The sequence below is a fragment of the Camelus ferus genome, chromosome 11 (genome assembly GCF_009834535.1).
Source record: "Camelus ferus isolate YT-003-E chromosome 11, BCGSAC_Cfer_1.0, whole genome shotgun sequence".
In the NCBI taxonomy this organism is placed as follows: Eukaryota; Metazoa; Chordata; class Mammalia; order Artiodactyla; family Camelidae; genus Camelus; species Camelus ferus.
Genome location: NC_045706.1, coordinates 60,615,044 through 60,640,291, shown reverse-complemented (window position 1 = coordinate 60,640,291; position 25,248 = coordinate 60,615,044). Strand labels below are relative to the sequence as shown.

Genomic DNA, 25,248 nt, shown 5'->3' with positions numbered 1-25,248 from the left:
GAGGTCCAGAAATGTTACGTATCTTGCCGGAGGCCTTACCTATTGGTTCTTGACCTTATGTTGTTTCCTCTGATCCGTGTCAGCCCATGGGTCAGACACAGGGTAAGTGGGAATCAGTGGCCCAACCTTGACCCAAAGAGAGCCCACTGTCTGGTTAGTCCCATGTTCCCACAAAGGACCTGAAATATTGGTCTTTGGATCACATGACGATTACAGGTGAGCTCCGCAGGCTCTCTGGAAGAGGCTGGCTTTAAGAGCACCACCACATGCTGGTTGTGGGATCTCGGGCAAGATCTTAATCCTTTTGACTCTAGTTTCTCATATTTGAACTGAGATCACACCTTCCCGGTGGGTATGTTGAAAAGATGGAAATAGATAGATGTGTGTATGTGTGTGTTTGTGTATACGTGTGTGTGTGTGGTGCCCATCACATGGCAAGAGCTTAATAAAGAGAAACTGGCATTATTCACTGTCCCTTGCTCCTGTATTTTCATAACCAGGTCACACAAGCTCTATTTAGATTTCAAAGTCACATCCAGAATCTTCCCTTCCTCTATTCTAAACACATCACCTTTCACGAGGTGCTAACCTCACATGCTCCCCAGCAGCTATAAAAGGTATCTCTCTCATTGGAGGCAAACGCTTTGCCCCACATAGAAATGCCACTGAGATGCCAGCCTTTCCAAGCTGCTGACTTCTTCCTGGCTTGGTTGTACAGGTGTTTGTGGCAATACCTCCAGCAAGGAGAAGAAGAGCACGGCCAATTCCAGGGTCTGCTCTACAGACAGCCTGAGCGACGGGCACCAGGGAGGTTTGCCATCACACACACAAGACCAGGAGAGAATCAGTGAAGAACTAGGCATGGCTCGGACTCAGAGCTTGATGCCCGGGCTGAGGCCTCAGCTGTCCACTCTGCCACTCAAGGTAATCGCCCTCTTGCTTCCCTCCCTAGAATTTGGGGGAAAGAGAACAGACTGTGGAGTCCAACAGCCCTGGCTCCAAAGTCCCTCCTCATTCTCTGCCGTCAGGTGGAGGGAGGGTACCTAACCCCTCTGACCATCATCTGTCTTATCTGCAAAATGGAAATAAATGCCTACAGTGGACTGAGCTTCTCGTGACCTTAGTCACCAATTATAACTGTTACTGGTAATAACCAGATGTTGCCAAGGGCAACACATGGGCAATCAGACATTTCATGTCCTTGGTCTCTAGTTGGGCCTCAAGCAGCAGCTCATTGGCTTTGCCCTTGACAACACATCAAGGAGGAAGAAGATGAAGGCTGGCTTTGGTGTGCAGAGAGCTGTCTACATTAGTCCCAGGGCCACCACCCTCCAGCTGTGTTTCCTTAGACACTGGATGGAAAGGTCTCTCTTTGCCCCTCCAGACCTCTCTCCCTTCTCCTCTGGGCCCTGAGAAGCTGACGTTCACCAGCTGGGTCGGCCCTCCGGCTTCTGGTTAGCTCTGCCCGGGAAAAGCCTTCTGTTTTCCTTCATCTCAGCCACTGCCCCACTCACAGCTTGTGTGATGTAGCGCGTGGTTAGTCACTCAGTCAATGTCCATTGTTAGTATTATTTTTTGCTGACTCCTTGTCCAGCTCTTCATGGGATGTTCTGTGGCCGGGGGAGCACCAGGGCCACTCAGGAAGGAACTAGCATTCATGGAGTCCTGCTGCCAGCCAGACCCTCAGCACTCTTGTCGCCACAGCTCAGTGCACAGGCATCATTACCTCTCTCATAAGAGATAAAAATGAGGTTGAGACAGGTCAGCTCTTCTTGGCACAGTTCATTGAAGTCCCTTCCCCACTAGAAATACTTCAACAGGGGAAGGTCTGTCTTATCACTGCCATCTCTCCAAATTTCACAATACCTGGCCTGTAGTAGGTGCTCAGTGAATGGTTGTCACATGATCAGATGGATGAATAAACATATCGTACATGTCACAGCACTGAGCAAAATGCCTGGCACGAGACAGATCTTCTGTCCTTCCCTCAAGCATTCAACTGTTGTGGAAACCCAGTGCAGCTGTTCTTGCTCAGGATGATTGAAGGTCCTCCCAAGGTTATCTTCTGCCCAAGAAGCTGCTGGGTATCTGGTATCCAGCATGCCATCTCTTGATTGGTGTCATGTGTGAAGCTACTAGGAAGTGTCCAGATGACTTCAGTTTTCATAATAATATTTGCATCTTGAGTGGAAACAGGAGGGAACCTACTGGGCCCCTGCTATGTGCTAGCATCATTCATAGTCACTGTTAGAGGGCGATCTCTCATTCCAGTCCCATGGATTGGGAAACAAGACTAGAGAGACCAAGAGACTGGTCCAAGGTCATATGAGGAGGAACTGACAATGCTGGGAGTGAATCCCCTGTTAGCTCAGCCCGGAAACTTACGGTTGTTTTTGGTGTGCAATGCTGCTGGCTCCTGAGAGCAGGTGAGAGCTAAGAGGGACCATCTGCTTAGGCAAGTGCCTTCAGGCCTTCTTACTTTTTTTTGTTTGTTTGTGGCAGGGTGCTGGTTCTCGTCCTTCATCACCCTCAGAAACCAATGCCAGTGAAATCTACTTCGTGGAGCTGGTTAAAGAAGACGGGACACTTGGATTCAGCGTGACTGTAAGAGTTCTTAGGAAAGCTTGGAAAGTAAATAGTTGAAAAGGGGTTCATTGGAGCTTGGTGGCCATTCCACTCTCATACCAGCCTCTGAAGTTTAGGTGCTCATAGGGAAGTATGATGGGAGTTCTAAGTGGAACTGGGGGACCAATGGCAAACATGGGGTGAGTAGACACTCCAAGCAGTGTGGGTGGAATTAAAGTTATTCCAGACAACAAGGAAAGGACAGCAGGGTGAGGCTTCAGGAACACAAGCCAAAGGTGAGTGGGACAATCCCAGGTCATCCAGAGCAGGGTCACGGTGGAGCCTAGCACTCCCACTTCCAAGGTCAGGACAAAGTCAGATTGGCAAGACCTCCGTTCAGGATGGACATTTTGCATTTGATTTCTGAGCTCCATCTGGCAGACCCTGGAGGAGGGAGGATTAAAAACTATACAAGAATGATATAATCCCACTGATGTAAAATCTTTATATATATATTTGCATATACATGCATGGATAAATTAGAAGAAAAATATAGAATTAGATCTTTACCTAGGGACCTGTAGGGATATTCATGATCTATTAAGTTAAAAAAAAAAAAGTAAATTGCAGAATACTGTGTAGTTGAATTCTACTTTTGTATCCGCAAACAAACACACACAATACAGGGCATGCCAGGCACCAACCTGTGGGCCCAGAGATGCATCTGTCTTTGCTGGTTGCTGCTTATGGGGAGAAGATGTGCTGCATTGATGTGACTCTGGTTTATGAGCACCTACCATGGGCCAGTGCTGAGCTGGATACGGCACAGCTCCCTCACACAACTCATATAATTATACTTCTTAAGAGCATCTAAACTTCCTGCTCAGCGGATAATATAGCTTAAAGGAACAAGTGGATTGTATGAGATGGTGTCATGTGGAGATGATGAGATGGGATAGAGTGACAGGCAGATGGGGGGTCTCTGAGTCAGAGAGGTTGGGGAGGCCCCTTCAGGAGGAGGCAGATGGGTGGTTAAGTTTTCCATTGTGTTTTCCAGGGTGGCATTAACACAAGCGTGCCCTGTGGAGGTATCTATGTGAAATCCATCGTTCCTGGAGGGCCGGCTGCCAAGGAAGGGCGGATCCTGCAGGGTGAGGGGTGGAGTCCTGCTGGGATCTGCATTCTGTGGTGTGATGCGCCCTGGCCTGGGGGTCGGGGGTGGGGAGTGCAGCCTGCAGGCCTGTCCCACTCCCACTCTGACACCTTGTGCAAATGACTGCCTCTCCAGGTCATGGATTCCTTACCTGGAAGAGGAGATGATTTCACCTACTTAATATGTTAACGTGGGGCTCAAATGCTTGCAAAACATAAGGTGATTTGAAACTATGAGATTTTAAATAAGCTTGTTGCTGTTTGGCCTTCCTGGGAGAAGCAGAGCTCCCCCTGGAGGACAGAGTGAGCATTATGACCCCTATTTTTGTATCAGGAGTGAGGGACACCAGCCAGCCTTCCCACTGCTCTGAAGGAAGGGGCTGATTTTTACTGTTCTCCAGAATGGCCAGAAGTGAGCTAAAAAGGGCACCTAAGCTCTTACCTATCGCCATTTCCCCTAGAATCCCAGAACCCCTGGCATCAATCAGGTCACTCTGACCTTTTTTGAAATAAAAAATATCCTGGAGATATAAATGGGATGCCTACGCAACTTGAAAAAACTTAGCAAAAAGTTTTGCAGGAAGAGAGGAGAAAGGATAAGGTTGCAGAGGGCTGGCTGGCCTACTCTGTGCGCCAGCACTAGGGGGCTTTGCAGACGACTGCTCTGTGGAGGTGTTCAGACAGGTGGCGGGTACTCGGGCCCTGGTGGGGCTCCTCGAAGCTCAGCTTTCTGCTCCTCCTTGAGGCTGCGTGGAAGGGCGCGGGGCAGGGGCCTCCCAGAAGAGTCCTTCCTGCAGCCCCAGGAGCTCGGGGACATGACGTCTGTCCCCCTCCCAGGTGACCGGCTCTTGCAGGTGGATGGCGTGAGTCTGTGCGGCCTCACCCACAAGCAGGCTGTGCAGTGCCTCAAGGGTTCCGGGCAGGTGAGTGCACCATTATGGGGGAGCTTCCCTTCCTCCCAGAGCTTTCCTGGGCACCGTCAGCAGCTGCAGTTGCCTCTGGGTGGGAAGAGGGGTGGGCAGGAAACAAAATGAGACTTTCTTTTTGTCCACCTTGTTTTTTTTTTTTTTTTTTTTTTTTTTTGCCTTTCACACGTTCCTGTTCCCAGCCCTTTTCTGTGGAGGTGTGACAGGAGGAAGAGGGCAGATGTTCCCAGGCAGGAAAGCTCACGCCCTGTAAAGAGCCTTGAAAAGCCTGGATGTCACTTGCCTAGATTCTGGAATCAGCTGAAGGGAGCTGCCGGCGTGAAGCGACTTCTCCTGCCTGGTTCTGGCTTCCCCTCTCACGCCCTCTGCTTCAGCTCTAAGTGGCCAATGCCTCCGTCCACTCTCAGGGCTTCTCACCAACTGCCTTTGCACGTGCTGACACCCTCCTCCCACCAAGGACGTGCCATTCCCATCACCCTGTGTGACGGCCTGGGGTCCTCTCGTTACCATGAGAGAGGAATTCAAGCCCCCAAGAGTGTTTGCCCCTTAGGCGCTTATTCTGTGGAGTGCCCAGGCAGCATCTGGATGTCACTACACTGTGTCCCATCCTCCGCTTGAGGGTGGGAGCTTTTCCTTGTCACGGTGTCCTGATGTCCTAAGCAATAGAGTGGACGTCTCCCCCTTGGTAACTGGGGAGTTGGCAGAGACACAAAGGACTCCTGGGGCCCCTTTTGACCAACAGAGAAGTGGAAGGGCCCCTTTTTATGCTTCCTTTTCCAAAGCATTCTTCTGGTTTGTGGTGAGACTTGCTTATCTTGGCAACCTTGATTGATGTATTTTGAGAACAGAGTTCTAATTTACTAGTATTCTCTGTTCTTTAGAACTTTGCTAATGGACATGCTTAGAGAAGGTACTTGGCCAGCCTACTGGCGGTGGTAGGAATTACCACTCTGGGGTCACAGGCTTGGGGCTGAATGACAGTTGCTACAGAAGGATGTTGCCAGGGTCAGTTCCTCTAAATGGAAGCTTGGCATTTCTCAAAAACTTCCAAGTGATGTCTTGCCAGTGGGTCTTGAATCACACTCCGGGTAACAGGAATATACAGTGTGTGGAGAAGAAAGACGGGAAACTGAACCAGAAAGAAAAGGGGGAGGCTGGATGGACGTAGGCCTGGGATTCTGTGCTGGGGGGTTGGATTTTAGGTGATGGGTAACATTGGAGGCTTTCAATCAAGAGTGTTGCATGTTCCACTTGTGTCTTATATCAATCCACAGGTAACCTTGAGAGGAGTGGACTGCAGGTGGAGGAGACAGGGTCCAGGAAGCCACATTAGAGGGAGCTTTCCCCGGTCCAGCTGACCACTGGTGGCAGGAGAGGGAATGGAGTGGAGGGGAGCACTGTGGGGGATGTTTCTGATGGAGAACATGCAAGCCTTAGAAGCCAGAGGGATATCTGGAGGGCAGAGGAGGGGGAGAGCTGGACCACTGCGTGTGTGGCCCCTGGGAGGTTAGGTGAAGGATGGGTCCATGTTCTGAGAGAGCAAATGCAAGAGGAGGGATGTTTTAGGCAGAATGAAGAGGGGGAAGTGAGGACGAGTGAGAGGAAGAAGATGAATTTGACCCTGAATACCCTGAAATGGAAGTACACATGTTACTTCCAGGAGCATTTGTCCAACAGACAGGTGGAAATATGGCTCTGGACCCCAACAAATAGGCTAGATTGGAGATTTTGATTTGAGATTCAGATGAAGCAGCCACTGGAAATTTCAGAAAATTAAGAAGCATCGGCAAGGTGATGGGAGAGCCTTCTGACTGCCATATGAGGTGTCAGCTGAGTTTGTCCACCCATCCTTCTAGGTTGCAAGGCTGGTCTTGGAGAGAAGAGGGCCCAGGATGGCACAGCAGTGTCCTTCTGCTAATAACAGGATGGGAGATGAGTGCACGGCTGTTTCCTTGGCAACGGTCTTGCCTGGAAGGCCCGCGAGCTGTGTCTTGGCGACAGATGGTGAGATGAAAGAGAATTGAGTGTCACTATTGTCATGTCACTCTCTGCTGCTTTTGAACCGTCAACTCCAAAGGGAAGCCAGGAAGGCCTCCTCTGGGTTCTCAAAAGATAGCGAGCAGGGGTTGTCATCATGTGGCCAGTTTTCTGATGTGATGGAAGTCAATCGAAAGAAACACATTTCTGGAAAAAAATGCATTGTCCCCGAATGATTACCAGGCATAATGCTGTCCCCGAGCCTTCTGAGGTTTTCTGATCAGCTGCTGGAATGTTTGTGTGTTAAGTATTTGTGGATGACATTGGAATGAAGGGCTCATGCACTTTCTGATCAAAGCTCCATGTTCCAGCCAGGACAAAAATCTGAGAAATGATGAGGTGGGAGGGGAGAGGAAGGTGTTCAGAAACCTAGCCTTGTTAATAGCATCCATTTAAAAAGCAAATCCATGATCAGTTTACAGGGGAATTATTGCATACCTTCTGATGGGCTGCCTCTCTTCATTTCCCTGTGATTTTGGTTCCTGCTAGGAAAACATTTATTTCCTTAGTATATCATGATTTGGAGCTTTTCAACCCCTTTATTTATTTATTTTTTAAATTTTATTTTATTGAGTTATAGTCAGTTTACAATGTTGTGTAATTTTCCAGTGTAGAACACAATTTTTCAGTTATACGTGAACATACATATATTCATTGTCACATAGTTTTTCACTGTGAGCTACCACAAGATCTTGTATATATTTCCCTGTGCTATACAGTATAATCTTGTTTATCCATTCTATATATACCTGTCAGTATCTACAAATTTTGAACTCCCAGTCTGTCACTTCACACCCACCTCCCTCCTGGCAACCACAAATTTGTATTCTATGTCTATGAGTCTGTTTCCATTTTGTATTTATGTTCATTTGTCTTTTTCTTTTCTTTTCTTTTCTTTTTCTTTTTCTTTTTTTTCAGATTCCACATATGAGCAATCTCATATGGTATTTTTCTTTCTCCTTCTGGCTTACTTCACTTAGAATGACATTCTCCGGGGACATCCATGTTACTGCAAATGGCGTTATGTTTTTTTTTTATGGCTGAGTAGTAGTCCATTGTATAAATATACCACATCTTCTTTATACAGTCATCTGTGGATGGACATTTAGGCTATTTCCATGTCTTGGCTATTGTAAATAGTGTCAAAAGACTAGAAATAGACTTACCATATGACCCAGTAATCCCACTCCTGGGCATATACCCGGAAGAAACCCTCCTTTAACCCCTTTAGAGAGATTTTTCTGAAATCAAGTTGAAGTCAGTGATGGGGTTGAGTGGAGGGGGAACATGTGTGCATAAAACAAGTCTCTTTTCTCTTTCACTGCTCCTCTGTTCACTTCAGTGAGGGCCTTTGAGAAATTGACTTTGGAATGAGCTAACAGGATCAGGTGATAGTGATGTGAAATTGGTCATCTGATATGTCTGAACCCAACTGCTCCCCTTTTTTCGTTGCCCCCAATCATGGTTCACAAGTTAGTGCTCTGTCCTTCTACTGACGGACTACCAACTGAGTTGGTGAAGGCAGACTCGGGGAGGCCCCGAGGCCTCTTTGGCTGCCAGATTTCCTGGAGCTGTGTCCATCCTGAGTGCCCAGAAGCAGCTGTTTTATCTTACCGTCAGTTCCTAGGGCTGAACAAAATGGCACCTAAACATTTTCATAGAGTTGGCCATAATCGTCTCCATGGCTTAATTATGCAAAAAAAATTTTTCAAGTATACTAAAAAATGATTGGGATTAGTAATACAAATACACGTGATCCAAGTTTTACTAAATGATGTAGGCGTGTTGTGTATGTCTACAAATTGTATCTCTACATGTAAACTTTGTTGATTATCTGTAATTGTTATGTCTAATACGGTATCACTTGCCAGTGTGGCCACTGAGTACTTGAAGTGTGGCCAATCCAAATGGTAAAACACCTACTCAACTTTTAAAGACTTAGTTCACAAGAAGAACGTAAAATATCTCAATATTTTCTCCTTTGATTACATGTTGAAGTGGTAATATTTTAGCTATGTTGGGTTAACTCAAATATTTGATTAAGTTTATTTTATCTATTTTCTCTTACTTTTTAAAATATAGCTATTTGGAAATTTTGAAATTACGTACATGGTGTGCATCTGCAGCTCACGTATTTCCATCAGATGGCACTGGCCTATCACATGTATAATGAACTCTGTCCTAACAATTAGCAAAATGAAATCTTTCCAAGTAAAAGAGAAACAAATTCATTTACCTGACAATTTGCATTTGGAGCCTGGCCTATTTCATTTGTCACCTACTTACTGAAGGAATGGATCTCGTTCGCATCCCATGATACAGGTCCTAAGTTTGAAGTCAAACTGAAAAAGAACATCAGTGGTTTGGGATTCAGTTTCGTGCAGATGGAGAGAGAGCACTGCGGCCACCTCAGGAATGATCTGCTGAGGATTAAACGGCTCTTCCCGGGGCAGCCGGCAGAGGAGAATGGGGCCATCGCGGCTGGTGACATCATCCTGGCCGTGAATGGAAGGCCCACGGAGGGCCTCGACTTCCAGGTGGGAGGCCATGAGGGATGCAGCCCTGCGCACAGGCTGAGGTCAGCCGCGCTCCTTTCAGGCCCACTCACCATGGGGTCACTCCGGGCTCTCGGATATCACACCTGGAGCCTGTGCTGGGATCACACAGAGAGAGAAACTGGAGGAACATTCCCAGATTAAATTTTCCATCTCAGTTCTTAAATATCTGACCTTGAATAAGCCTTAGCATGCACAAGGTCCTGAGTTCAATCCGCAGCACCTCTGTAAACAAACAAACCTAATCACCTTGCCCTTGCCAAAATCCCCCCCAAAAACCCAAAAGTAAAAAGAGAGTAAAAAGTGGACACTTCTTAACGCTTATAGCACAAAATCTCAATGAAATATTATACATATCAGTCAGAGTCCTGGCAGAAATTGGACCATTTGAGAAAGTGTAATAAAGGGGTGGAGGTGGGTGGGAAACTCAAGGGAGAGTATAGAGCCCTGGGGCTGGGAGCAGTGGGTGCAGTTATCCACCCTCCCTCCCCCTGCCAACCCAAGTCCAAAGGGAGATGGGAAAGAGCAATTACCCACCTCCAGAAATGGAGCGAGCTAGGTGGAGCAGGCTCACTGACGTGAGCTGTGAAATTAGCCGAGGGACACAGTCATCCCGTGACAACCCCACAGGGAGGGAGACAGGAAAGCACCCATGGACCTCCCTCTCCTCCTCATCCCTGATCGCTGCTCACCCTCCCATTGGCTGAGCCCAGCAGGAAGTCCCTCTGCAGCCCATATCCACCTCCAGGGCACAGAGGAAGGCAGGTGAAGGTAGTGAGTGGCTCTGGGTGGGATTGGAAGGGATGCAGAATCCTCAGAACAGGGGTAGGGTGGAGAGGCCTTCCTGCATCCTGCATCCTTTGTCTCATGCAGGAACTGTCCTCAGAGGACCAATGCTGGGCCAGCAACTGTGGGAGGAACTGAAGACACAGAGGTGGACATTTCATAGTCTCAGAGCTCATGGGGGTGGTGGGACAGACAAGAGAACAACACTTACCATGGGAGTTAAGTGTCATGAGAGATAAAAACCCCTGCTCCAAGGCTTGCACTGGGGAACCGAGAAGCAGCCCATTCTGCGGCAGTCCATCACAGCTGGGGGGTGCTGAGTAGCGTCCAGATCAGAGGTTCCCGAGTAGGGGTGATCTCAACTCTCGGGACATTTGGTGAAGTCCAGAGACATTTGTGATTGTCACAGCTAATGGATGCTACTGGCATCTAGTGGGTAGAGACCAGAGATGCTGCTCAACATCCCGCAATGCACAGGACAGCCCTGACAACAGAGCTATCCAGCCTGAAATGCCAACAGGTCAACAGTGCCGAGAGGCTGAGAAACCATGGTTTGGATAGGTAATAAGAGCTATTCAGCCAGCCCCACGCTCTGGGCTTTGAGAGGGTGGCTTGGAACAAGAGGTTCAGCATGGTGGGAGCTTAGGATGTGGGTGCAGGTGGGAGCAGGTGGGAAAGAGATCAGAGTGAGAGCAATGGCAGGTAAGAGCAGGTTCTGTGCTTATGTAGGGTGAGGTGAGCCAGAGAGGGGGTTCAGCAGGAGAACCGGTTTATAAATGCCTTTTGGAATGATGCACTTAAGTGATTTAGAGGGAGGAAGGTGGGTGAATCTGGAGGAGGCAGGGAGCAGAGAGGAGGGCCCTGTAATTCCCCAGGTGAGAGGCTCTGAGGGCCTGAGCTGAGCCTCACAAGGAGCTCAGGGCTGAATGTCAGGCTTTAGAGATCAAAGTAGGGGCACCTACATCACTGGCAGCCCTGAGATGAATGGGGTCGGGAGGGAGAGGAGGTTGAAATGGGAACAGTCGTTAATTTGGGTCACTCTCTCTCTGAAGAAAAGGCATCAGTATTGATTGGCAGATGCTGCCACGGAAAAGCCCTGGGCAGACCCTGGCCATTTCCAGCTCAGCATCCATGCCTGGTCTCTGTGGGAACCACAGGGTGACGGCCTTGGATCCATGCATTTTGGGGTAGTCGGGCCCACAACATTGTTCTTCAAAGTTCTGTGGAGCCAAGAAACAGATCGAGGTGGGAGGAGGAGGGGCCAGGGCCAGGAAGATAGTGGGGAGCCCAGAGAAGGAAATCCCACAGCCACGCCAGCCCCACATCTAACCACGGGCTTTGGTTTCTGGTAGGAGGTGCTCCATTTACTGCGCGGAGCCTCGCAGGAAGTCACACTCCTGCTTTGCCGACCCCCTCCAGGCACGCTACCTGAGATGGACCAAGGATGGCAGGTAAGACATGGTGCCCTCCAACTCTCCACGTGCCTCACGCTCAGCACCGCGTTTCTTGTCTGCTGGGTCCTGAGAAGGCCACCTCTGCTTTCAGAAGGGTTCAACGCCGCCTTCTTTCACTGGGGCAGGAGAATAGCTGGCCCCCACACCTCAGCTGGTCTGTGACAAGTTCATGAGGTCCTATCTCTGCCTCCTCCTTCCTCTCCCCGCTTCTGCCTCTCCCAATATCTGGGTCTTCCTGTAGACGATTCCGTGTTTACATCCTGGCTGTGAAACTTCTAGAGCCAGGCTCTCCGGAAACCCAAGCATCAGACAGGGGAACCCCAAAACAAGGGGAGTAGGTCTAAAATCAGACGAAGGGAAGGTAAGAATTGGCATTCTAAGGAGTGAAATAGAGAACAGGATGGATGGATGTCCACCCTCCTAAAGCACGTGTGATTCAGTGCAAGGAAGCGAGGCATGGGAATCAGGACAAGCCAGAATTTTTATGTTGAAGCCTCTATTAGTCACGTTCTCTGGAGAAATAAGACCAATAGGGCATATATGTGTATATGCATGTGTGTTTATAAGTATATATTATAAATTTATATATACATAGTATATGTGTGTATATGTATATATACATATATACATGTATGTGTGTATATATGTATGTGTATATATACATATATATATATATAGAGAGAGAGAGAGAGATTTTAAGGAATTGGCCCACATGATTGTGGGGCTGGCCAGTCTAAATTCTGCAGAGCAGTCTGACCGGCTGGAAACCCAGGAGAGTTGTCACTTCAGTCTTGGGTCTGAAGACAGTCTGGAAGCAGAATTTCTTTTTTCCTGGGAATCTCAGTCTTTTTTCTCTTAGGGCCTTCAACTGATTGAAGAAGGCCTACCCACCTCATGGAGGGCCATCTGCTTCACTCAAAGTCTGCTGATTTATATACCAATATCATCTAAAAAATACCTTTATTTTACATCTAGATTAGTGTTTGACCAAATATCTAGGGCCTGTGGCCCAGCCAAGTTGACACATAAAATTAACTATCACCTGTTGTGTTCCTGGGACACAGACTGGAGGCTTATGGGGCTGGCTCTTGGAAACACCCTTGTGAGGGTGCGGGAGGCAGGGATGGGTGGAAGGGGAAGTTAATGTGGTGCAGCTGTAACAGGGGCCTCAGCTGACCCCACAGGGAGCTCTGAAGCTGGGATGGCCCCGTAGTGCTGTCCCGAAACTGGGACAAAAGAGCCTGGACCTTTGCCATCTGCATCAACCAACACTGGGGTAAGGGCTGCCCCAAGGGAGGGGGCCTGACTTTGGCTGAGACAGTTCCCTTGAGCCGAGCATAATGCCTGTGGAGAGGCTAGCTGTGGGCTGCCAGCAGCCAGCACTCCCAGCAGCCGGGAGAGGGGGGCCTTAGTCCTGGAGGAGGGTCTGTGTGAGCACCTTGGGGTCGCTGCACCTGCTCTGCTTGCTGCATGGGCCCCAGGCACTTGCCTGACTTCTCCAGGCCTCTTATTTCTCATCAGAGACGTGGATAAGATGTGGATGAAATTGATCACTTACCATTACTGAGGGTGACGGTCACTAAAGACAGCACAGGGAACTTGTGACGCAGATCCTCTTGATGTTTGGACTCCGAGAGGTCATTTGATACCAATTTTGGTGAGAAAAGAGCTATGGGAAAATAAATCAGAAAGCTGCCAGTTTGGAAAAGAAGGTTCAAAAAAAAAAAAAAAGTGATTGTGTTAAACAACTGAACAGAGTGGGAGAGGGTCAAGTTTCACGCACATAAAGATCAGATCAAAGTGCCAGGAGCCTGTGTTTTTGTTGAGATATCTGGGAAATGCCAGAGAAATAGCCGTCCTTCTGTCCTGGAGAAGAGCTCCTCTCGGGAGAGCCCAGAAGATTCTGGTGGCAAGGGCTTGGGGTAAGGAATGGCGGCATGCTTTCTTTCTCCTCATGCCTGGGGGCCAAGTGGGAGGAGAATTTTCATTCATCCACATGGCTCAGACTGAAGGTCAAGGAAGGGAGCATTTAGTTCATAACTAGAACAAAGTAGTTATGAGAAGAGGCAGCTGTGCAGACATCGGGAGCAGGGTCACTCCAGGCAGAAGGAAGAGAAAGTGCAGGGGCTCTGAGACAGGAAGGACCTGCATGTTTGAGGGACACAGAGATAATGGTTGTGCCTGGATGGTAGTTAATGGGGGAGAGTGTGGAGCGGAAGGAGTTGTGGAAGGAGTCGGGGACCACATCATGTAGGGCTTTGTAGGTCTCGATCATGTGCTGAGTCTATCCTGGCTGCAATGGGAAGCCACTGGGCTGGGAGGGGTCAAGCAGGAACGTGGCCTCAGCTGGTCTATGCTTTAGCGAGATCACTTAGGTTGCTGGTGGAGATGGAGTGGATCGGGTAATGTGGCAGTGATTCAGGTAGGATATTGTGACTTAGATGCAGGTTGTAGCCAAATAGCTGGTAAGAAGTAGTCAGATTTGGGATACATCTGGGAGGCAGAACACATGGGATTACTATGGGATTCGATATGGGTATGAGGATAGAGGGTAGGGTCTGGCCTGAGCAACTGGATAGCAACTGGATAGATGGTGGCACCACTTACGAAGACAGGACGAGCTTAGCAGGAGCAGTTCAGAGTGCATGGGGGAGAAGCTGTCATTCTTGCTAGCCTGCAAACTGAAATGTTTATGGAACGCTCAATGAAGATATCTGTTAGGTAGTTGTTTGTGGAGAATTGGCATAGGGTCAGGGCTGGAAAAAGTGAATTTGGAATGGTCAGCCAATCATGCCACCAAAAGCCATAAATGGGATGAGATCATCTTGGGAGAGAGTAGAAAAAAAGTCAAGAAGAGAGCTGGGAAGTGAGCCGTGGGACACCCCAACATTGAGAGGTCTGGGTCAAAGGAATGAGGCAGCACATGAGGCTGAGAAGAAGGGGCCTGGGAGGTGGTAGGAGAACCACTGAAGGATGAGGTTCAGGGTAAACTCCACATTTAGAGTAAGTGAGTAAAGGCTGCTCTCAAGAAGGAGGAGGGGCCAATTATGTTGAATGTTGCTGAGAGTTAGAGTGAAATGAGGGCAGAGAATTATCCTGTGGCTTTAGAGAGATGAAGGCCATGAGGGACCCTGATCAGAGCTCTTTCTATTGAATGATGAGGACAGAAGCCTGGTTGGAGCGGGTACAAGGGAGAAGGAGGGGGCAATGAAATAGTGAGTATAGGCATTCATTCGAAGAGCAGAGAAAAGGGGTGGATTGGTAGGTGGGAGAGGACATTGGAGTAGGGGTGCAGGCTGGTTGGTAGACTTTGAAATGGGGAGATGAAGGATTCTTCTCTGAATGTGTCCATTCTCACTGTAAAGTAAGAGGCAACTTGCAGGGGGTGGTTATTGGACACTTGTGGAAAGAGAAGATGAGAAATCATTTAGAGGGTAGAGAGAACAGGGAAGTGAATTTACTAAGGACGTAGAGGAAGATGACCTGGAAGTCTTGAGTGCCTGTTTGACATCTGTGCTCCTATCTGTGGCATTAGTCAGGGGCTCAGAAGCGGGTGTGGAGCCCACATATCATGGCACTAAGAGCTAGAATTAAAATCCAGCACCTGTGAGCAACATGTGATGGAGGCAGGGATGGGGGAGAGGATGGGAGCTCAGGAATTCGTTTTTCAGGGAGTGTTTATGGGACAGACTATGGAATCTAAGCAGAGTAAAAGGAAAGTGAGGAAGGACTTTGAAGATGGGAACTGGGAGCAGTGGTGAAAAAGCAGCAGGTCCCTCCACTGGAAGCCTTCAAGAGGCTGAAGAATTTCTGAAGAATGAGTCCTGGGGGTGATGAGCTGGAAGGACAGGAGTGATTGAAAAGGAGGTTTCTGGAGGTCTCCCAAGGAGGATGAGAGAAAAGATAACTCCTTTTACTATCTATGTATCTATATATGTATGTATGTATGTATGTATGTATGTATCTATCTATCTATTTACTTAATTTTGAGTCCCAATTTTTTTTTTTAGTAGATATTTTGAAGGATCTTTCTTCAAGATTGCATAGAAAGCTGGTATCATTTTCCCTTTAGGAGTTGCTGTCTCTTTTTCCTCCCCAGCTGTATCGAGATATAATTGATATTACATTGTAATAACATCACATAACAATGTGTTTCGATACATTTATAAACTGCAAAATGATTACCACTGTCATGTGAGCTACTCCCTCCATTCCGTTACATAATTATTGTTTCTTTTGGGGGGTGAGAACATTTTGGATTTACTCTCTGAGCAACATTCAGGTATATGATACAGTATCATTAATGGGATACTGTGTCGTTAGAATCACCATGCTGGATGTTAGATTCCAGAACCTGTTAGTCGTCTTCTTTTTTTATTTTTAAAATCAACTGTACTTCAGTTAAAAAGCAAACAACCCATTTAAAATATGGGCAGAAGAACTGAACAGACAGTCACTATTTCTTTTTTATCTCATCTATTTCAAATTTCAGTTTTGAGTATACCCTTTAGAGTGTACTCATATGTCAGTAGAGTCCTAAGTGTTTATAATTTATAATTACATAAAAGTGCATATTTTTGGAGGTGCATCCTCCCTCACTGTGGGGAGTGGGCAATCAGAAAGATGAGACCACTAGGCTGGGGGACAGGGGACAGGTTCCTGTGTTATAGGAGAGGGCAGGGGCCAGAGCCCAGAGCCCAGTCCCGTCTGGCTCGAAGTCCATGTACTCTGTCACATTAGGGATGTAGGTCATGAGACAGAAGTAGTAAAAGATAATTTTCAAGAAAAGGTAAAGTCACGATTCTTACAGGGAGAGAATATAATGATGAACACATGTTCAAGATTTTATTTAACTCATTCCATGAGGGAACCAGGCAGATGTTCAAACTTGCTCAAAAGAGTTTTCAAAGAGCAGCATTTTTAGTTATACAGAGTTTTAAAATAGATCAAAACAAGGAATATAGCTAGAATCAGATAACTCAGAAGGCTGTGCTGTGGCCAATGCATGGTTTTCTACTGAAGCACAGGTTTTTTTTTTTTTAACCTATAGAAAGCTGAGCAGTGTTAGTGTGTCACAGCTGGTCATCAAAATCAGAACCTAAAAGGCCCAGTAGGGATGTAAGCAGATGAGGAGAATCAAGAAATGTTTGGAGAAGTGAGGAGGAGACCCAGGAAAGGGCATCATGATGGAGGGGAGATGAAGCTGTGAAAATGGACCATCTTTGACTGAGGACCAATGAAGACAAAGAGTCTTTAAAAAATTCCTTCTTGCCAAGTGGGATAAAGAGTCATTACTTCTGTTTTCATATTTTCTACATTTTCAAGATATTTTTATTAATAAATGAATGATGCTTACATTTATCAAGAGCTTCCAATGGTCCCAAGCTAAGAGGCTTAAGAGATGGTTCAGTGTTTTGCTCAGTGGAAGCTGGGGTTCTGACAGAAGGAGACTGATCCCATCTCTTAATGGCTCTGCTCTCCAATTACATGAAGAAAAAGCTTATTATTTTTTTTTTTAAAAAGCAATTTTAGATCTTGCTCAGTGTGCGCTGTGGATCCAGTAATCCTTACCATTATTTTTCAATAGACACCCTTGCTGTCAGCAGACAAAGAATTCACCAGAGCGACATGCACTGACTCAGAGCAGAGCCCCAGCCTGGATCGAGAGGACAGCCAAAAGGACAGTGCCTCCCCAGATGCAGGGGAAGGCCTGGGTCTCAGGCCAGAGTCTTTCCAACCGGCCACCAGAGAGGCACAATGGGACCAAGACACAGAGAGACCCTGGGACACTTCCTTGACGTGTCCACAGGATTCCTACCCTCATTTATGCCGACTTCACCGAGAAGTGGTTGCATCAGCATTGGCTACCTCTTTGGAAAAGGATGTGAGGCAAAACTGCTATTCAGTTTGCGATATCAGGAGACTTGAAAGGTAAGTTCACCTCTTTGCAGACGTACTTTAAATCATATGCATTTCATTGCTAGAAATTACAATCAAGGAATCAATAACTGTGCCCAGATGCTTATGGGGCCCAGGACCTGTGCTGGGCATGTGGAGGGAGGAGGAAACAAGAGAAACATAAAATCTGGAGCTGCTGGAGCCACAGCTTGTGAGCTTTGGGGAAAGCAGACCCCATCCAGAGGTCCTCCAGTATCCTTGGAGACCACAGATGGCAGGCTTTGGGATTTCTTCCCACCACACAAACCTTTGTCCTGCACCTCTCAAGGCCTCTTGAAGCACTGTGTTAAGAAAGAATTTTTCCACGTGTGCATCATCATTTCTACTGCTAATATAATGCTTTATAATCAACACTAGCTTTTAAAAAAAAATCTACATCTTCAAAACCAGACTGAAGCATTCATTTCAATAGCCATTTATTTTTATCTTCGTCTGCATCTTTGTGCTCATCCACCCGTAAGTATTTCTAATTGTCAGTCCTGTTCTGTTGGAAAACATACTCCTCCATTCAGTTTGATGAGTGCTTGTTACACATACTCAAAGTGCTTGGAAACTTGTTAGAAGTAGAGAGAGGGGATCCAGCACAGAGAGAGGGCAAGACACTGCTTCTGGGTGTGTGCCAGCTAGATTCATAGGCACAAAGCAGCCAAATATGAGGAACAGTTGCTTGTGTTTGACACTGTAAAAACTCACCGAGATTAAATGGCTCTTAGTTGTCGGTCATCCTAGGAGCTTGACGAGGGACTGGTAGGTGACATGAACTACGAAGCAGCTGGGGTAATGCAATTAGGCAGCATGAGATCTGGGACAGCAGGAGCCAGACATGTTTCCTAGAAGCATCCAGAGTCAATTTTTTTAAAGTATGCTGTATTGTGCCAACCAAACAAAATTCAACTACTCTGCGAAGCAGAACCGAGTGGGTGAGCACGTTTGGGCGGTGGTATTCATTTTCATTTTCTGAAACGCATGAGCACCAGTGTGTTTATAATTCCTTACAGTTGCCTTCTTCTAGGCCGTAGTTGATACACTTGATCAAATGATACAGGAAATTAACCTGCAGAGCTTTATCCAAGGACAAGTATTTGTATGATCTTGTAGGAAATACACAAGGAAATGTACTTCCCTTCAGGCAAGGGACCACTCATTCGGATTTCTGAAGATTTTACTGATAGTCTGGGGTGATGGACAGAAACCCTGAAAACTGGATTATAAAGTGTGACTCTGGAGTTTGGCTTGCCATGTGCCTTAAATCTAATATAGTCATTATTTATTAATAGTAGTATTTTAAACTAATTATTAGTATAGGTTGTCACTGTTTTATTCACGAACTCACAAAAAACTCGGGGTTGTTCAATGTAAAAACGATCTCATCTAACCTCACATTCCATGCTGGCATCTGCTCTGTGACATCCCTGAAGTAGAGGGCCTGCTTTTGCCTGAATAGCTCCAGGGATGCAGAATTTGCTACCTCTTGAGGTGGCCCATTTTATCATCGTGTCGTTGTCAATCAGCAAGTTCTTCCTTATATTAAGGTGAAATCTGCCTTTCTTTATCTTCTTCTTATAAAATCCTGACACCTTTTCCCCCTTATATTTTTGTCATTCCTTAAAAAAAAAAAGAAACATCATATCATTTTATATTTCTGGATCAAATTAAATTTGGCTTAGCGTCCCTACTTGCAAGGGTATACCAGATGTCCAAAACCTGCCATCCTTGGAAGGGGGTGGCCCCTTCCCAGAATTATACAAGAGTATTGACAGCCTGTTCAGAACATTCTGGTGGAGCCTCTGATCGGGCCATCTTGGTTGCTGCTCCATGCTCAATGCCCCAGGACCATGTGGTCCACAGGGTAACAGGTGGGCAGGCTTGCTGTTCTTTGCATTGACTCCCTCCATGGCCGACTCCTCCCCCTTGCACTTGGCTCCCTGTGGCCCTGGTGATGGCAGCTCTCCACCTCATCACATTTCCTTTTACTGTGTTTCACTTGTACTTTTGTCTCCTCTCTCCCATTCAGAAATGGAAGTCCTCTTTCTCTCCAAAGGAAGGACTCAAACCACATTAGCTTCTCCTCCCATGGGACATCAGCTTGCGCTTAGAGCACACGTACTTAGTGGCTGTCCCCTACAGGAGGAAAAGCATGGTACATACCCAGCGATCCTCGGACACAGTTCCCCGAGCCCCTGGGTAGGGTAGGAATTAGGATTCCAAAGTGGGGTTGTGGTTCTTGGTGGACCCCATCTCGAATGTCCATAGCTCAGTTCTGAGGTGGCTGTCCCAGGTAACTGCCCCTTTGTTTGCCAGCATCCACGAGTGAAGTTCTCTTTCTGTGGTTTAGAACAAAAAGAGCACTGACTTCTTGATCAGAGAGCCTTGCTTTCAGCTCTACCACTTCCTAGCATGCCCATGCCCAGAGAGTTGAATTTCCTGAGCTTGAGGCTTCTCAAATGGAAATGAAGACACAGACAATTCCACAGGGTGCCGTGCAGTTCGAAAGAGATAACACATGTGCAGAGTGCTAACCCAGTGCCTGGCTCCCAGCAGGAACTCAACCCAAGTCAATTTTCTTTCCTTTTCCAGAGCCATTTCCAGCTAAAAAGCAGGTCCTATCAATTGAAATTCCCAGCGCACTGTCATCTACCAGGTGGCTACTTCCTACAGTCAGATGGCTGCCAGCACCCAGCAAAGCCAGTGTTCTTGGAGAAGATGAAGTTTGACATTTCTTCTTCTTTTCTTTTACCACACTGTCCATCTATTACTACCATAGCACGGTAGATCTTTATAAAACATGTAATAAAGCAGTACAGTACATTTTCATGGAAGACCACTGGAATTGTGTGCCTTCCAGAGAGAGGACTTGGTACTTGGCTGGAGTTGCATCTTATGCAAGGTTAGTTTCTAAAGTTAGGGCATAAGGCAAAAACCACATCAAGTCATGTTACCCTGAACATCACTTTGCAAGGTGTGATGTTTTTCCCTCCTTGGTGTGGGAGCAGGTCGCTTCTTCTTTGGTTGAGCCACAGATGAAGTCTGGTGGTTTGCCTTTACAGGCCATACTGACTGCAAAATGCTTCTCTTTAAATGTTGACCTCACAGGAATGAAGGGATGGCTCATTCAAGTTTCCCACTCATGCTCGCTTCAGGGCTGAGCCTTGGGAAGTTGGTCTTTCCTTTCTCTCTCTCTCTCTTTCTCCCTCTCCCTCTCTCTCTCTTTCTTTCTCTCCCCTCCTAGTGTATATATTTATATTCCTGTAATTAAAATGCATGTCATTTCAGCAAGTATCATGTAGTGAACATGAGGATATAAGTCTTCATGATCATTTAAAAATGCAAAATGAGGCCGAGTCCTTGAAATAAACCTAAAGTTACTGTGTACCTTCTGGGGAGGACAGAGTTCCTGGAATAGCAAAAGATGATGAGGGGACTAGGGGTCTAACTCAACTGAAGCTTCCATGCCAGGTGTGACCTCAGAGTAGCTGGCCGAGGGGTGAATGAGGCTGCCAGGTGGGCCGGCTGTGGGTCAAAGGGAGGGCACAGGGGACCCCTGTGAAGGCCTGCTCTGGAGCTGGAGTGTGACTGAGGAGAGCGAAGGAGGCAGATGCCTGGCCAGGAGCATCAGTGGTTCATCTAGCCCTGCAGAGCAGAGCCCGCTACAGGCTGGGCGTGGGTGCTGCCTTCAGCTGAGTTCTCTCCCCACACTTACAGGCTCCCTGGGGAACCCCCCTCCCATACACACCAAGCCAGGCACCCCACTCTGATGACTCTTAAATATTGCTCTCCAGCTCAGGATTATCAACTAAGCTTCAAACCCAGTGGTCCACTGAACGTCCCTTCTTGATGTCTTAGAGTCACTGCAAACCCAACCTGCTGATGTTAAACTTGGCACGGACCCTGAGATCCCAGCTGCACTCACTGGGCTAGCAGGGACGTGGCGGGGGGCCTGGTGCAGGAGACCTGGAGAAGGTGGAGCCCCACACGAAGAGACACGAAGCCTGCACTTCATTGCGGGTTTCCCCTGCAGTAAATAGGGCAATTACGAAACCTAGCATTTCAGGCCTGAAATGCTGCTGTCTACGCATTTGGCTTGTTTTCCTGAAAGGCACACGTGATTTTGGTGGCCCAAGGTTCCACTTTTGCCCTGGCTCCTGGTGCAAGTGAGATTTTGCGTGCGCCCTTTAAGAGTGTAATCTCTGTTTCCCCCCAGTCCTGGGGGGCTCCTGCGAGTAAGCCCTGCTGGCCTTCAAAGCCAAGTGCTCTGGGGGCTCACCTTCCCAGTGCCGGAATTCCGGCCTGCAGGGCCCAACGTGGGGCTCAGAACTTCTGCCCCGCAGTTGTTCTCCAGTTTGTGGGTCACCCTCCTGGATCTGATTATATCGTGAGTCCGCCCCTCCTACCCGTCTTACTGTGGTTCCTTCGTTATGTCTTTAGTGGTAGATCTTTTCTGGTAGGTTCGTCTTTTTCATCGATGATTGTTCTGCAGATAGTTGTGATTTTGGTGTGCTCAAGAGAGGAGGTGACCTCTGGGTCTTTCCACTCTTCCATTCTGGCCACTCCCCCCAGGAAGTCAGTGGCCCAAGTTTCTAAAGAACAGCTCTCCAGGGATGTTGGGCACGGTGTCGGCCACTCTCAGTAAATACCCTGTAGCAAGCAGAGGCTTCACACTGATTTCACTGACCTGAGCTGAACCAGGGCTCCTTTCCTTGAAAGCAGAGGCTGAAGAGTTGCAGGGTCTGGTGAGGGGTGTGGTTCCTAGGCCCTGCCAGCTTGTGTTAGGGAGATGGCTGGGCAGAGATCCCAGGTGGGGTCTCCAGAGTCTCCTCCAGATGCCACCTGTCTATAAAAGGCTCCTTTTGTCAGACAACTTGGGAGGGAGGGGAAGAGTGCAGGGAGCAGCTGAGGTCATAAAATGGACCTGCGGGTGAGCAGAGAACTCAGAGCACCTCAATCCCTTTCAGGTTCTGGATGGGAGAATTATGCAGCATTATTCCCAGATCCTGAGCTGGCCTTGAGCCCTGGGTGAAGGACTCTGCCTCTTTCCCTGGCACGTCCACCTGCCAAGACATCTGGCCTTGCTCAAAAGCATACCACCATCCTTATCAAATTCTCCGCATCTCCAAGTCTTGCCCCTTCCGTGCAGGAGGCTCTGCCTGGGGGCTTCCGTGGGCCTTCTGGTGCCTCTTCTGTTCTTACTCCCTTTCCCCACGCCCACAGGCAAACTCCAGGTCAGATCCCCAAGAGCATCCTGGTGGCCAGGGTGGAAGGGTGGATGGAAAGGCCATTATTCTCCCCGACTTGTGGTGGGACAATGGCCAGGATGTCACCTTGGAGATCACCAAACCTTCTCTGGACATCCCAACAGCCTTGCCTCTTGCTGCTCGGGCTGATGGCCTCCCTGGGTCTCCCTCCAGGCAGGGCCAGTAGCTGGAGCCCCAGATCCAACCTGGTGAGCAAAGAGCTTATTAGAAATGTTGAAGGAGCATGGTCGTGAGAGGTGAGGCCTGGATCGTCAGGCACTGCAGTGTTGCCACTTGCTTCTTGGCAGGGAAGGGGGAGAGGGGGTAGGGGACAGGGGACAGGGTGGACCTGGGCACCAGGCTAGATTTCTTGTCTTTTGACAAAACTTCCCCAGCATTCCCTTCCTTTGTTTATTAAAAAACACACTTTCTACACAATTCAGTCAAGTACTTTAAGGTTTTAAGCCAAATTTTCCTTGAAATGCTTAGTAATTTTTAAATGTTGTTTTTTCTTTTCTTTTCTTAAATATTTTTAATTGAAGTAGAGTTGATTTACAATGTTGTGTTAGTAAATATTGTTTTCTTAAAGTAAGCGTTCCTCTTTAGTCCTCGGAGCATATAGTGTCCTTTTCAAACACACACGTGTGTGTATATTTACATGAAATGCACACTCACACGAGCCCTGTAGCTCTTGTGAGCAGAAATGATGTCTCTTTGAGAGCAAAACTCAGGTTGGGACTGACACTATGGCTCCAGTGGGGGAGGAGGACCAGCTGTATGGGTGTTCGGGGGGCTGGTAGCTATGGGGAGGGGCCCAAGCTGACTTTAAGGGGAAGAGGCACTGTGGGAAAGAGAGAGGGAGGGCAGGGGACACTGACAAAGCCAACGCATTGATTTGGGGGTGGGGCAGGAGGCTGATAAACAAGGATTTGTGTATTTGGTACAAAGTTCAACCTGTGTACATTTCTTTTAGATTTTCCTTCTCATCTTCTCTAACCAGACTCTCAACAGACATTTTCTGAGTACCTTCTCTGCATGTTGGAAGCACTGGGCAGAACGCTCTGTCTGCATGGACCGCTCTTTCTAATCACAAAGCCTGTGTGGTGACCTTCACGCAGCCTCTGGAAGGCTTACTGCTCACCGTTGCATCTGCATCTTTGTCACCAGACAATGAGCCTCTCTGTTCATCCTCTTTCTGTGTCACTCAGGGAGTAAATGCCATGCCAGCTGGCTGCCTCTCCAAATAGGCACTTTTTCTGTGCTCAGAAATGGACCTGAAATTTGCACAAAGCACCTTGAAGGTCACCTGCTTAAGTTGTTCCCAGCCTCCTGCTTTGGCCCTTTTGATTTAATTTCTCTGTTGAAGGAGCGATCATAATCATAGTAGTAATCATGGTTTTGTCCATTGGCTGAGAACTTACCCTGGCCCAGGAACCGTGGATGGCTATATCAGAATTATTTAACTTAAGCATCCCAACAATCCTGTAAGTTTCTTGACCTTCCCATTTTTCAGATGAGAAAACTGAGGTCCCAGGGAAGTGCATAAATTTGTTGGAGGTCTGACTGACTTCCAGTTCCTAGAACTGGGCCAGAGCTCTGCTTTTGATGCCACCCCCTCTGGCAAATTCCCCCATGGTCTCGTGGACTTGACAGGGAGCTCCCCTGCCCCCACCGCTTCCATAACGCTGTGTGCTGCCGCTACCATAGTGCTTACTACTTGGATTGTAACATTTCTTCACTGCTCGCTCTTTCTGTTAAATCCGGGTCTCTTCAAAGACAGGGGCCATGCCTTATTCACTATTCACCTCCTGGTCCCAGAGCAGTCTTTGGCAGGAACTGTCTGAAGCCTGGCTGGCTCTCCTGTGATGGGTCACCATGAGCATCCTGAAAACAAGGGAAGGTGGGGAGAGGAATTTCTGATCAACACTGGAAGACACATGGGTTTCTGTTTTCTAGTCCTCAATGGTACAGTGATGATGAGGAAGGTGACGTGTGCCATCCACCTGAAGCCCCTCCTCCCACCTGGGGGGATGAAGCCTATCTCATCATCAACTCTGCCTTGGAAGACCAGCTACCCTGTGGAGAATGTCTGGAGGCAGATTCAGGGACCATTCCCTTACCGCAGTTCTGTTCTTGGGGGACTTTCTCAAAGTCTTTGCCTCCAGAAGAGCCCCATGACAGTGAGAGTGAGTGGGAAGACCTCGAGGAGGCTGAGGACCCGGATGATGGCACCCTCAGGTGGGTATCGCTCTGTCTAGGTGGCATGAGGCTGGGCTGACTTCTAGAGGGACACAGTGTTTTTACTTTGGCTGCGTGATGGTCCACGGGCATCGCCATGTTCCCCTTACATCCCCTCTGGAGGTCACACCTCATTGCCACACTTATAGTGGTCCATGTTCCATGGCAACAACCCTATGAGAGAGGGTTATTGTCATTTCCATTTTACAGATGACACATTTGGGACTTTCCCAGAGACACCAGTGAGTAAGGGACAGAGTCACAACTCAACCCTAGGTCTCACTCCATGAACCCCCTGCTCTCCTCTGCTGACCCTGGACCAGGAGCCGTGGATGGATACTGCCTT

General features: G+C 47.8%; 1 protein-coding gene across 1 annotated transcript in view; it reads left to right on the top strand.

Moving 5' to 3' along the window:
- Positions 1 to 23,686, top strand: part of FRMPD2 (FERM and PDZ domain containing 2) — a 114,953-nt gene extending 91,267 nt beyond the window's left edge. Inside the window, exons 21-29 of the mRNA XM_014567719.2 lie at positions 719 to 924; positions 2,503 to 2,604; positions 3,623 to 3,716; positions 4,555 to 4,640; positions 6,500 to 6,647; positions 9,003 to 9,217; positions 11,374 to 11,472; positions 17,063 to 17,406; positions 23,638 to 23,686. Coding sequence (XP_014423205.2) covers positions 719 to 924; positions 2,503 to 2,604; positions 3,623 to 3,716; positions 4,555 to 4,640; positions 6,500 to 6,647; positions 9,003 to 9,217; positions 11,374 to 11,472; positions 17,063 to 17,406; positions 23,638 to 23,686 — 1,343 coding nt within the window. The remainder of the gene's footprint in view (positions 1 to 718; positions 925 to 2,502; positions 2,605 to 3,622; positions 3,717 to 4,554; positions 4,641 to 6,499; positions 6,648 to 9,002; positions 9,218 to 11,373; positions 11,473 to 17,062; positions 17,407 to 23,637) is intronic.
- Positions 23,687 to 25,248: the final 1,562 nt, after the last annotated feature.